Source organism: Vulpes lagopus, chromosome 15 (genome assembly GCF_018345385.1).
Source record: "Vulpes lagopus strain Blue_001 chromosome 15, ASM1834538v1, whole genome shotgun sequence".
Taxonomy (NCBI): domain Eukaryota; kingdom Metazoa; phylum Chordata; class Mammalia; order Carnivora; family Canidae; genus Vulpes; species Vulpes lagopus.
The window spans coordinates 26,281,392-26,293,981 of NC_054838.1; the positions used below are offsets into that span (position 1 = coordinate 26,281,392).

Here is a 12,590-nt window from a genome sequence, read left to right on the forward strand (position 1 = left end):
CTGCTGGAGCATAAGTTTTATATGTGGGAGACTAATGAAAATTGATGTTAGAATAGCCAATAAGGGCCAGAATAGGAAAGGTCTTGCCTGCCAGCTTCAAGAGCAGCTGGTAGCCCTGGAAGGAGGAGAAACGGGAGTCCCATGGCACTATCACCAGGTTCTAAGCAGAAAAAGGGACCGAGGGGGTATGTGGGGAGCAGTGGAGGCAGGGAGGCCGATGCAGGAGCTCTGGCTGTGGTCTAGGTGGGAAGCAGTGTGCTGGCAGTGAGCAGGGGCAAAGGGATGAGTCCAGGAGCCACCCAGGAGGGAGACAGCTCAGGCCCGGGTGCTGCTCTGCTATGGGACATCCCTGGACAGCGCAGGGCTGGGCTGGTGCCTGGTTCAGAGGCAAAGGGAGGCAGGCCCTGCAGAGGGACCATTTTCAGGGGAAGAAGACAGCTTGAAACCACAGATGGCCCTTACTGGTTCTGCCTAGCTCAGGCCAGAATTTGAACGAAGTAAGAATTCCTAGAACTTGAGGGAAGAGTTCTTAGAAGTAGGGGTGGTGATAGAGGAAGCAAGGAGTTTCTGGTTATGGGCAATCTCCAGGTTGGGCCTTAGATCTGAAGAGAGAACATCCAGTTGATGGGGTGAAGTAGCAAGGCTGAGGCATGTCCGGGCTGGGTCATGAGCCAGTTGTGTGACCTTGAGCGAGACACTTCCCCACTCGGTTCTGTCTCGGAAGATGCCAAGGGTCGATTCCTGGAGCAATATTCTGTGTGCCTTGAAGTCTAAGAAAGCACAGTTTCTGGAGGTGACGCTGCTGTGGTGCAGGCTCCGGGTTTGAAGAGCTGCTGCTCTGTGATGCTTGGAAACCCTGGCTCCCCGGCTGTGAACCTGTCTGGCTGTCTGGATTCATTCTGTCAGCACATTGGGGATGGGGAGTGAGGAAGGAAGGGGGTGAGAGGTTCTTAAAAAAGAATCGAAGGCTGAGAACATGATGATCTGCTTCCAGCAGCTCTCAGGCAATAAATATTGATGTGGGAGGACTTGTTCTCCCGCCTCCCCGAGGCAGCCTTGGCCAGCTCTGCTTGCAGTTACTCGGGCTGGCCCAGCCCACTCAGGCCACAGGCCACGGAAGGGGAGGTAGATGGACCAGGAGGAAGGGCCCAGTTAGGCAGAACTGGCAGCCAGAAAGCCCGGGCCCACGGACATGGGAGGTGTAGCTTCTGTAAAGAATGGGAAGAGGCGGGGGTGGGGGGTGGAGAGTGAAGGGGAGAATGTTTCTGAAATCCCTTTGAGTAGCTTCTCCCAGGCTCAGGGGTCTCCTAAATACCCTCCTATAGGGAAATGCAGTTTTTAATGGTGGTGTGTAATATAAGGGTTTTATGACCCAGCGAAGCTCTCTGCCTCAGTCTCCTGATCTGTACGATGGGCAGAGGTTTGGAGCAGGGTCTACCCGCTCTGACAGGTTCAATGATGTCTTCTCCAAATGGAGCAGTACATAAAGCCCTTTCACTGTGGGAGAAAAGGGTGCAGCCCACAGCCTCGGTCCCAAGAAGCTCTCAGGCAGCGAAGGAGGCCAGAAGCCGAGAGAGGGATGACTGATGGACAGCTCAGGTTTCTCCCACCACCCATGCTTGGACTTCTCTGCCCGGGGGGGAAGGGAGCGTGAATGGTCTCCACAGGGAAGATTATGAGATGGTAGATGGGGGAGGCCACACAGGACAGGGAGGGCCAGGAGCCCTGCTTTCCTGCCTTTGATTCCACCCATGTAAATGTGACCTCATGGTGGCTACCTGACAGCCTTCTAAGAGGGAACCAGGGCAGGCCTTGGCTCTCTGGAAGCCTCAGTCTCCCTCTCTATGATCAGCCAGTCTTTAAGGTCCTGTCAGGCCCCAGGACTCCTGGCACATGGGTCTGTCAAGCCTGTGGAGTAGAGATGGCCTCTTCGGGGCTCCCCAGCTGGTCATCCGGCCCTGTCTGGCCTTGTGGTTGCAGGATGCCATTCAGTCAGCAGCCCTCCTGTGTCCTCCATACCCGCAGGTCCCTCTGAGTGGCCGTCCTTGGGGCTGGGCCAGGGACTAAGAAAGGCCTCATCCATCGACAGCCCCCATCCCCACCCAGCCTCTGAGCACTCCTGGCCTCTGTCACCTTCTCTTGGTTCCTATTACCCAGGAGTCTCCATGTCTGTTATTCTAGGCCATCTCCCAGAGTATGGGATCCTAACATACAGTTTTAAAGTTCTGTGTTTCTGGTCAAGATTCTCAAGTGCCTGTGTTCTACTATTCTATGATTCTGTGCCTCCAATGGTCTGTCTTTGGGGTTTGCCTCCCCAAACATGAACCTGATGTGCTTCTGTGGAAGAATGGTCAAGGACAGGGACAGGAATGGGCAGTGGCAGCAACGCTGAGAACTCAGGCCTTAGGGCCAGCTGAGAGGCTTCTGTTCCCATGGGATTCTGTGCTCCTTCTGCAGCCCCTGAGAGCCCAATGTGACTCGGGTCTCCCTTGTGCCTGGGTACCTCCCCCTTGCAGGCACTGCCTCCAGATCCCGCCCAACCAGCCAGGGAGCCCTGTCATGTGTCCTTCCGTATCCCTGGCAACCCAGGCCTTGTGACTCCACTCCTTGTAGTCCGCCTATGAAGTAGGTTCAGTTATTCCCATTTTACACCTGAGAAGGTGGAGTTACAGAGAGATCAGATAACCTGACTGCTGGGCTAGTGAATGGTGGAGCTGAGATTCAGACCCGGGAAGAGCATCACGGGACCTCACTCAAGACCAAGAGGCAGGAAAATAGAAACAGCAGCAAAAGGGTATCAGAGAGGGAGGAACATAGGAGCATGGACCACACAGATGAACTCAGTTGATATAACCGCTTATTTGGTTCTGAGCTTGCTGGTAGCCAAAGGGAGAAGAGCAGCACGGCCAGTTGCACAGACTCAATGTGAGAAACCCTGAGCATGTCGCAATCCTCAGTGAAGCTCCGATCACTCCGTTCCAGGCACACTGCTAGAAACAGTCTCCCTCCCTCCCACAGCGGGTGGGAAGTCTAGCAGATAACCCCATTCCTGGGGCTGCTTGCTGTGGCCACGTATGAGGGAAGCTGAGGGCTGGCAGAGAGCACCCTATTACCCGCCAGGGTCAGCGTGGCTCTGTGGGGCTGGGGTCACAGCCCCGCACACAGCTTTCTAGGGACACAGCTTCCCCTGAGGGCAGCTCCTGGGGCCCCGGAGGCAGACCGAGAGCCCTTGCATGCACCAGACCACACACAGCATCCTGCATCCCACAGGCCTGCAGCAGTCAGCACATGGCCCCGAGAGGGGAAGTTCTAACCAGCCCCCTCAGCACAGGCCTGCTGACCTGGGCAAACCGCAGCCAGATGGGTCTGACTCCAAGCCCTGCTCGGAGCAGAGCCACAATGCTTCTGGTTCCTGGAGCCGGCTCTTGGTCAGGAGTCCTCAAAACAGATCTGGGGAGAGAGGCACAAACCTATAAAGAGCACAGGGCAGGAGCGCCCAGTGCCAACCTGAAAAAGCTCGAGTCCCTTTGCACAGCCCTCCAAACTGCCCAGCTGCTGCCCCTGCTCCCACCCCAGCCCCTGCTCACACGGTGGCTTCCCGTCATCTCCAGCACACAGGCCTTTCCCCCGACAGTGCTTCCGCTCTAGCATGCCTCACCCTTCCTGTCCACCCAAATCCCAAACCTCACTTCTCCTAGAGGCCTTCCCTGAGCACCCCACAGCTCTGGAAGATCCACCCCACCCCTGCTATCTCCAAACCCCGTGCTCTTTTTCCCAGCATGAGATAGGGGTGAGACGGTGGTACTGGAGGACCTACATTCGAGAACCTCCTCTGCTTATTCCTCCTGGGGCCTCTTCTAGGGCCTCAGTTTCCTCTTCTGTGAAAGAGGTGCCATAATGACCTCTTCACCAGGCTGCTGTAGGAATCAGCTGACACGGTGGATGTGAAGGTACTGGGTAGACCACAGGGGACTGGACGTGCAGACCCTGTGGTTGTCTTCACTGTTTACATGAGAACAAGGAACTCAACAAGATCTTGCCTGTCCAAAGGCGGAGCCTGATTGTGGGTCCCTGATAAGAACGCTGGAAGGGGGACGCCTGTGTGGCTCAGTGGTTGAGTGTCTGCCTTTGGCTCAGGTTGTGGTCCTGGGGTCCTGGGATCGAGTCCTGCATCAGGATTCCCACAGGGAGCCTGCTTCTCTCTCTGCCTATGTCTCTGCCTCTCTCTCTCTGTGTGTCTCTCATGAATAAATAAAATCTTAAAAAAAAAAAAAAAAGCCACACACTGGGAGATTCTTAGTTTACCTCAGTACCTCCTGCCTCCATTCCTGGGGCCGTACCCCAGCTCTAGCACCCCTCCCTTGGGTCCCAGGGCCCTTCCCCCACCACTCTCCGTGCCTTGGCTAGGACAGAGAAAGGTACGAGCAGATTCTGATTCTCTTGAAGGCAACATGTCCCAAAGAAATATTACGTGAGCCACATATGTAATTCTAAATATTAACTGGTAGCACATTTCAAAAGTAAAAGACATTAATTTTAATAATATGTTTAAATTAACCCACCATATCTAAAATACTCTCATTTTAGCCTATCATTTTAAAAATTAATAATGAGGTATTTTCCTTTTTTTAAAGATTTTATTTATCTTTTATCAAGCCGGTGCTTGATACTCAATGGCACGATCTCAGTGTGGACTGGCTATATTTCCAGTGCTCAGCCACCACATGTGCCTGGTGGCTGCTGCATCAGACAGCACAAATCTAAGGAGTAAATGAATAACAGAGCCACAGCGCCTCACCCAGTGACTTAGACTGTGGGCTTTCAGGCCCCTTCAGAGTACTCCACAAAGGTGCCTCCACGTCTGCCTGTTTTGCACCACGGGCCTCCGACTCACAGGGCGTCGTGGGTAAAGGTCTCCACTCAGGCAGGCTGGAGCTCAGATCACAGTTCTGGGCAATGTTGAGCAAGCTACCCAACCTCACAGCTACTTTGCTCCTGTGTGGAGTGTACGTCTCCTTCCTTTGCAGGTCCCTGTGAGGAGGAGAAATGTGCATCCGGAGCCACAGGGCACATACCGGTGGCCTGGCATACCTGGAATCTCCATTCTGCTAGGCCCCTGGGGTACTCGGTGCAGACCCTCTGCTCCATTCTGAACCAGAAGCAGTGTAGGAGCTTGCTTGCATTGTAATAGCCTCTCTTGTTGATCTCATTTTTCTTCAAGAGCCTGACATTGGCCACACCCATTGCCTATCGCAGCCATCTCTTGCATTCCTTCCGTTCATAGATATTTATCAGATACCCACTATTCCACCCCAGGCCCCTACGCTAGGCACCAGAGTTTCAACAGAGAATAAGATAAACATGATCCCTGCTCTTGCAAAGCTCTGAGCCCAGTGGGTGAGAGACACTGTGCAAGGTTTGACTCAGACATAAGTGGGTATGTAAGATAGTGATTTTTTCTGAAAATCAACTTTTCTACTCTGAATGCCCATCCTGCTGGCTTAGCATGACACTCAACCTCAGCCTTTCTCAGGGATCCCCCACCAAGATGAAGCAAAGGTCCTTCTAGGGTGTTCAGGCACCAGAGAGGTCTCACCCCCACCCAGCAGGCATCAGGGTCAATCCATCCACACCCATTCGGGACCAAGAACAAATGGAACACACTGACCCTACTGCTTCTGATGAGGTGATAGCCCCGTACCCTCTTCTCTCCCAAAGTATTTCCCCAGCCCAGGGGCATCTTGGGGCAGAACTGTCTGGCCATCTAGCTGACTGCCTTGGTTGTGTGTCTTCCCAGGGTGAAGATTCTCCCTCTGAGAAGAGCCCGGGGGCATCCCAAGAGAAGCACGATGGCCTCGCCCAGATTGCACCAGACCTCACAGTGATCCAATTCATCAAAGGTAAGTGAGCTCAGGCCAGGATATAGAGAAGTGGGAGCAGAGGTGTACTGGAGGCTGTACAGGGTCGAGCCCCTTCATCCCCTTCTTGATTTATCTTTCAATGATTTATCTTGATTCACCTATGGACCCCTCAGGAGCACCATATACTCCTATAAGTCTTTGCTTATATGATCCCCTCTGCCTGGAACATGAGTTTTTATTGCTATCTAGCAAAATCTTTCTTGTCCCTGTAGGTCAAGCTCAAGTGCTATTCCTCTGCTTCCCCTAACAAGCCTGGCTCTCCCTCCTCTCAGCTCTCTAAACTCTCAGGGCCAATAATCTTTGCTCTGCTTCTCTCAAGGACTATTAGGGGAATCAAATGGAGTGATGAATGGAAAGCCTTTTGTACACTATTAAAAAAAAATTTACTTATATAAAGTACAATTATTTTTTTTTTCAATTATCACCCCTGCCCTATTGCTATTATTCTGACAATGTCCCCGGACAGTAAGTTGTGCTGCCTGTGGTTTAGGAGGGTAATGAACATGGGGTTTGCTTCAGCACCCACCCCTACCCCCACTGAGGACTTTTGAAACAGGAAGTTAGGCTCAATTCTTGGAAGTGTGATGTTGGGATACCAGTAATCCAGCCCCCAGTTCTTTAGCCTCCCCAGGGTAAGGGGGGGTGGGTGCTGGACTACATGGGGCTGGGCTTAGGGGCAGGAAGGGCTTAGATTCCCTAACCTCAGATCACCCCCAGCTGCTGGAAGGCCCCAGCAGGCTGCTTCATGGGAGAGTTTATTAATCACTGCTTTGGCTTCTGCCCAGAGGGAAGCTGGGGCCAATCACTGAAATTGGATCCTGCAGTGGGTGTCCTGGGCAGATTGTCTCTGGTTATTTCAGCTTCTCCGTGAGCCTAGAGGAGACTGAGGCAGGGCTAGCCATCGGTCTTTTAGTTGGTCAGCAAGCCTGGCTTCAGGGCTTTCTGCTGAGTTCCAGAGGGATCAGCATGACCTGAGGCTTGGCCTTGACCACATGCGACCACAGGGGGAATCCAAAGGGAGGAGGAACAATGGCCCTGCAGCTGGAAGAGGCCTAAATTCTTGGGAGAAGACAGTCCCTGAGTTAGAGAAGGCCCCTGTCTGATAGAGGAGACAACATCCTTGAGTTAAGGGAGGCCCCTGACACATGGAAGAAACATTATTCCCAAAGTGAGGGAGAACCTAGTCCCTGAGCTGTGGGAGGCTCTGGTCTGATAGAGAAGACATAGTCTCTGAATGGAGACAAGTCCTAGCCTGCCTGATGGAGGAGACACTGCTAAGCTAAGGGAAACAGCTATCTAATGGAGGTGCCCCTGGAGTTCCCCTTCAGGTATTCCTATCTAAGTGAAAGGCATAGCCCCACCCTCCAGGAATTTTCCAGCTGTTCTAGGGACAGGCTGCAGATGCTGAAGAGCCAGAGGATGGGTATGAAGTGCACCTGAGATGATTAACACAGGAGAAGAGGAGAGAAACAAGTAATGAGCTAGAGCCCTCCCACAGCCAGAGGTGCAGGAAGTGGGTGGGGTGGGGTATCCTAGGCCGAATGGCCTTTACACTAGGACTCAGGAAACCCCTGGCAACTGCTGGCCTTGCCCCAGCCTCTCCAGATGAATTTGGATAGGTCCCTGCCCCGCTACGAGCCCCCCTGTACCATGAGGGCACCAATACAGCTTGGGCAAGTCCTGGCCAGGGCAGCTCAAGGATGGAGGGAGGCTGGCACAGGTACCTGGGGTGAAGGCCACCTGTCACACCTTCTCACTCCACCGGCTGGCTGAATGTGCTTTGTGTAGGCCAAGGGACTCAGGACAGGAGGCAGGCCTGGGACATAGAGGAAGGGGAATTCCATGGCCCCAGCTCTTACCCATCCATCCTAGACTGTTTGTCTTTATTTTTTGGCCTCTAAGGAAACAGTTCCTGGTCTGGCCCAGGGGGCTAGGGAACTAGCTGACTGGGCTCTGGTCATGGTCTGAGGACAGACAGAGATTTCCAACAACAGAGAAATCCTGCTACAGCAGGAACAGAAGGGACCTCCCACTTGGTGCAGAGGAGCCCCAGGACCAACTGTCCGCACAAGTCCCGACTGCCAAGAGGTTTGCTCCTCCAATGTGTCTTCTTAGAAGGGCAGAGAGAAGAAATGGGTAGGAAATATCAGAAAGGGAGACAGAACATGGAAGACTCCTAACTCTGGGAAACGAACTAGGGGGTGGTGGAAGGGGAGGTGGGTGGGGGGCAGGGGTGAATGGGTGACGGGCACTGCGGGGGGCACTTGACGGGATGAGCACTGGGTGTTATTCTGTATGTTGGCAAATTGAACACCAATTAAAAATAAATTTATTATTAAAAAAAAAAAAAAGCAGGGCCTTTCCTCCTCCCTCCCCCACACCTCACGTTAACTTCCATCTCGCCTCCTGCAGGCAGAAACATGTCTTTCTCTTTTGCTGTTAGTGGAGAGAGAATTGCATGTGTCAGAAGAGAAAGCATTCTTGGTCATCACACTGGCCACCCAGGGCGCAGATGAACGCTTTGGAAGCTCTTTCGAAACTTACCCCATATTACGTGCCTTTCAGGGTAGCAGATTTGCCCACACGCAAGGCACCGGTTTAGGAGCTAACGGGAGTGGGGAGGTTATCAAAGCCAGACCCATCGCTTCCAGGCCTCTCTCTGTGCTGCTGTCCCTGCTGTGTCCCTAACCCTACAGGAATTCCTTTTCCAAAAGATCCATTCTTCGGGCCCTACTGAAGAGAAGCCACCCAGCACCTGTTCAGTTTTCACCTTCTCTAGAGATCGTACTTCTGCCCCAACATTTTGATACTTGATCATGTATTGGCCTGCATGTCCATTCATTCATTCCCTCATTTATTCCATAAATATTTACTGAGTGCCCTGCCATACCCCAGGCTCTGCAGATTTAGCAATGAACAGAGCAAACAAAAAGTCCTGCTCTAAATGAAGCTGATATGTGGTGGGGTGACAGTAAAATAGCTAAGTAAGCAAAACATGTGGGTAAAGCACCGTGGAGAGGAGAAATTAGGGATGGAAGATCAGAGGAGGGGCTGCTGTCCCATGCTGGGGACAACGGAGGGAAGACAAAAGCCTGGGTTGCCTTGGAAAGAGCTAGAGCAGGACAGGATGAAAAGGACGTGGGCAGTGGGGGGGGGGGGGGGTGGATAAGATGAGTAAGTAGAACAGAAGACATGGAACGAGGTGGGATGAGATGAATGGAATAGAATCTGATAGGAGGTATGGAAAAGAAATATATGGAATCAAATTTTGGATAGAATCAAAGGGAAAGAGGCACAATCGAATAGCGTGCAATCTCACTCAATGGAATAGAATGAAACTGAGCTTCAAGAGCAGAGGAGAATTAAATGGGAACGAGTCAAACGCAATGGGATAGAATTGGGTGCAGTAGAATTAAATGAGACAGGATGGAAGGAGTGGACCAGTTTGAACAGGGTGAGACAGGACAGAAACGAAAACATGCCTGGCCTGCCCACTTGACCTCCTCCCTGCTCACCCCAACAGTGTTCCCCAGGGTGCTGCTGCGGACCCTGCGCCACCCCATCTTCCTGCTGGTGGTCCTGTCCCAGGTGTGCACGTCGTCCATGGTGGCAGGCATGGCCACCTTCCTGCCCAAGTTCCTGGAGCGCCAGTTTTCTGTCACAGCGTCCTACGCCAACCTGCTCATAGGCTCCCTCACCATCCCTTCGGCCATCATGGGCATCGTGCTGGGGGGCGTCCTGGTCAAGCGCCTCCACCTGGGCCCCATGCGGTGTGGCATCCTTTGCCTGCTGGGGGCGCTGTCCTGCCTACTATTCACCCTGCCCCTCTTCTTCATGGGCTGCCCTACCCACCAGATCGCAGGCATCACCCCGCAGCCTGGGTGAGTGTGTGCTCAGAGCATGTAAGAAGCAGGTGGGGAAGGTGTCGGGGAGGGGGTAGGTAGCAGACAGGGCCAGGGGAGTGGGGTACCCACCCACCTCAAATCTCACCTTCCACCAGCACCTTCACCTCCCCTCCCCTCCTGGCTGCAGAGCCATGGGACTGCTCCCTCCAAGCCGGGTCAGGCATCACTAAGAGAGGCGAGGAGGGAATTTCACAGACAGGACAGCTCAGGCCCGGGGAGAGGTGGAAGCCAAGGCATGGCAAAGCCACTGGTGTGGACGGCATCTCCCGAGGGGCCCCACCCCGTGGGCCAAGTGGAGGTAAGGCACGTCGAGAGCAGGACCCCGCTCAGCGTAAGGGAGGCTCCACTCCTGGGCAGGGGAGAGGCCTGCCTGGGAGCCTGCGGGCCTCCATTCCTGGAGGGTGGGGATGTGGAGAGAAGGGGTGAGCAGGGGCTGGAAGGCATCTGTCATGGACACGGCAGAAAGGACTGAAGCCTTAGGGAGGGGTTGGCCTAGAGGCTTTAAAGACTTGGGGTTCTGAGAGCTCGGCAGCTAAAATTCTGTTGTCCCATGACCCTAAAACTCCTCTTTTCCTCCATCGGAAGCAGCACCGGGAGGAAAGCCTCGAAGCCTATCTCCCTTCTCCATCTCTCTGTCCTCCCACCCTTCCTCAGACATACACCCTCTCCCACTGGGGACCGTCTTCCAGACAGTGTTGGAACTCACATCGCTGCCTCTTCTCCAGAATGATTTCACTTTTCCTGGGAGCTGTTCCAGGCTTAGGCTGGCCCAAGACCCAGCTAGAATTCCCCAACTGCCTCTGCTCCCACCTTTCCTGGGCATCTCCTCCCTCCACCACAGGCTGGCTCTCCCCACCTGAGGGAGGCACGGCCCTTCTCTCTGGCCCAGGCCCCACAGCACACCCTCTCCCTCATCATCCTTTCCCTTCCCCTCCTTCCTTGTCCCTTCTTCTCCCAGACGGTAAGGCAATTCTGCTGCCTCCTGGCTGCAGAGCCCGTGTTCTAGGCACAGCAGGTAGAGCTTTAGCCAGGCCCTCTGAAGTCCCTGGTGTGACGAGTGAGCCACGGCCTTTAATATTTTTGTTGTTAATATTTTTAAAGATTTATTTATTTATTTTAGAGCAGGGGTGGGGGGTGGGGGGGGGAGAAAACATGTGCATGGCGGTGAGGGGCAGAGGGACATAGAGAATCTCTAGCCAACTCCCCGCTGAGCACAGAGCCTGGCATGGGGCTCAATCCCAGGACCCCGAGATCATGACCTGAGCTGAAATCAAGAGTTGGCTACTTCACTGACTGAGCCACCTGGGTGCCCCGAGCCAGGGCCTTTAAATGACTTTTTTTTTTTTTTTTCATAAAGTAAATGGAAAAAAAGTCAGCCTAGCACACATGCCTATTTCCCTTTCCTTCTGCCTCTCACCTTGACCCTGACATCTCATCTCATTGTGTTCTCATCTTTGTTCTTGCTATTTACTCCCTGAGATTTGGGTTCTAATTCATTGAAGAAGCTTTTTAGGACCAACTGAGCAAATTCAGGAGACTTTTTTCATATTCCAGCCCAACTAGTGATACTGACAGCTGCCAAGAACTGAGGGTCTCCCATGTACTCAGCATCCTGCCCAGCTCTTCCCATAGTCTGTGTCATTGAACCTTCACAACATCTCTGAGATGGGTCCTACCATTATCCCCATTTCACAGATGAGGACGGTGAGGCTCCAAGAGGTGAAGTCGCCCAGCCAGGGCTATCCCGCTGGGAGGGACAGAGCCTGAAGGCAGGGGTCTCCCCACAGGAGCAAGGGGCTGAGGAAGAGCCCCCAGCTCTCATCCAGTCACCTTCCTGCTGCCTGCAGGGGCAACCTGAGGAGTGCCTGCCCCTGGGCAGAAACCCCTGGTGCAGCCTCAGCTCAGGCAGTGCCTGCCCGTTCCCCCTCCTGCCTGCCAGAGAAGCAGGAAGAGATGACCCCCCCACACTGTGAGAAGGAGACCCCTACCTGAGGGAAGGAGTGAAACTCCCCACTGCCCCATGCCCCCTCCTCACTCTGGTTACCGCTGGCTGACTCAGCAGTTATCCTACCCACATCCCCAGCCCCCTGTGGAGCTGAGCCTCTTCTCCAGGGAACTGAGATCTCACTAAGCTGGCCAGGCCTGCCCCTCTGCCTGCGCCTCTGCCCATACCCACCCTACGCCCACAGGACCCTCAGCCACCCACTCCAGCCTCCTCCTCCTCTGTAGCCTGACCGTAGGCTCTCTGGCAGGTTTTCTTCCTCCTAGCCATGAAGTCAGGTCATACTCTGAGCCCCAGGGGCCGCCTGCAAATGGCACCCCCCCAGGGTGACCTACACTCTTGGACTCAGCCTCTCTCCTGATCTCCTGCCCCTATCTACCCCATCCTGCCCCAGCTGACTAGAATGGGGGTATTCCTGGGACTTGGGGGCAAGCCCTCCAAAGGGAGTTACTGGGACTAAGTCATGCGGTGGCCACTGGGAACAGTGTTGTGACAGTGAGCTGAGAGGTCATGAGGCTGCATGATGGTGATGCGAGGGGATCCCCAGCTGAGCTGACAGGCAGGGATGCTGAGGTCCAGAGAGAGGCAGGGATAGGTCAGTGATCCCACAGCTAGTCAGGTATCCTGACTGGTCCAACATACACAACTCGAATTTTCTAAGAAAATGAAGCAAATCCAGCCCATCAAGAAAAAGGCACTTTTCATCTAAGACTAAATCCCAGGATGAGTTTATCTTGTGTTTCCTAAAGAGAGGCCATTAAG

At 53.7% G+C, this 12,590-nt stretch overlaps 1 protein-coding gene across 5 annotated transcripts in view; it reads left to right on the top strand.

Moving 5' to 3' along the window:
* Nucleotides 1-12,590, top strand: part of SLCO2B1 (solute carrier organic anion transporter family member 2B1) — a 45,236-nt gene that overhangs the window by 22,610 nt on the left and 10,036 nt on the right. For all 5 annotated transcript variants that reach the window (XM_041729999.1, XM_041730002.1, XM_041730001.1 and 2 more), the window contains exons 8-9: nucleotides 5,798-5,900; nucleotides 9,445-9,802. In XM_041729999.1, the coding sequence (XP_041585933.1) occupies nucleotides 5,798-5,900; nucleotides 9,445-9,802 (461 nt within the window). The remainder of the gene's footprint in view (nucleotides 1-5,797; nucleotides 5,901-9,444; nucleotides 9,803-12,590) is intronic.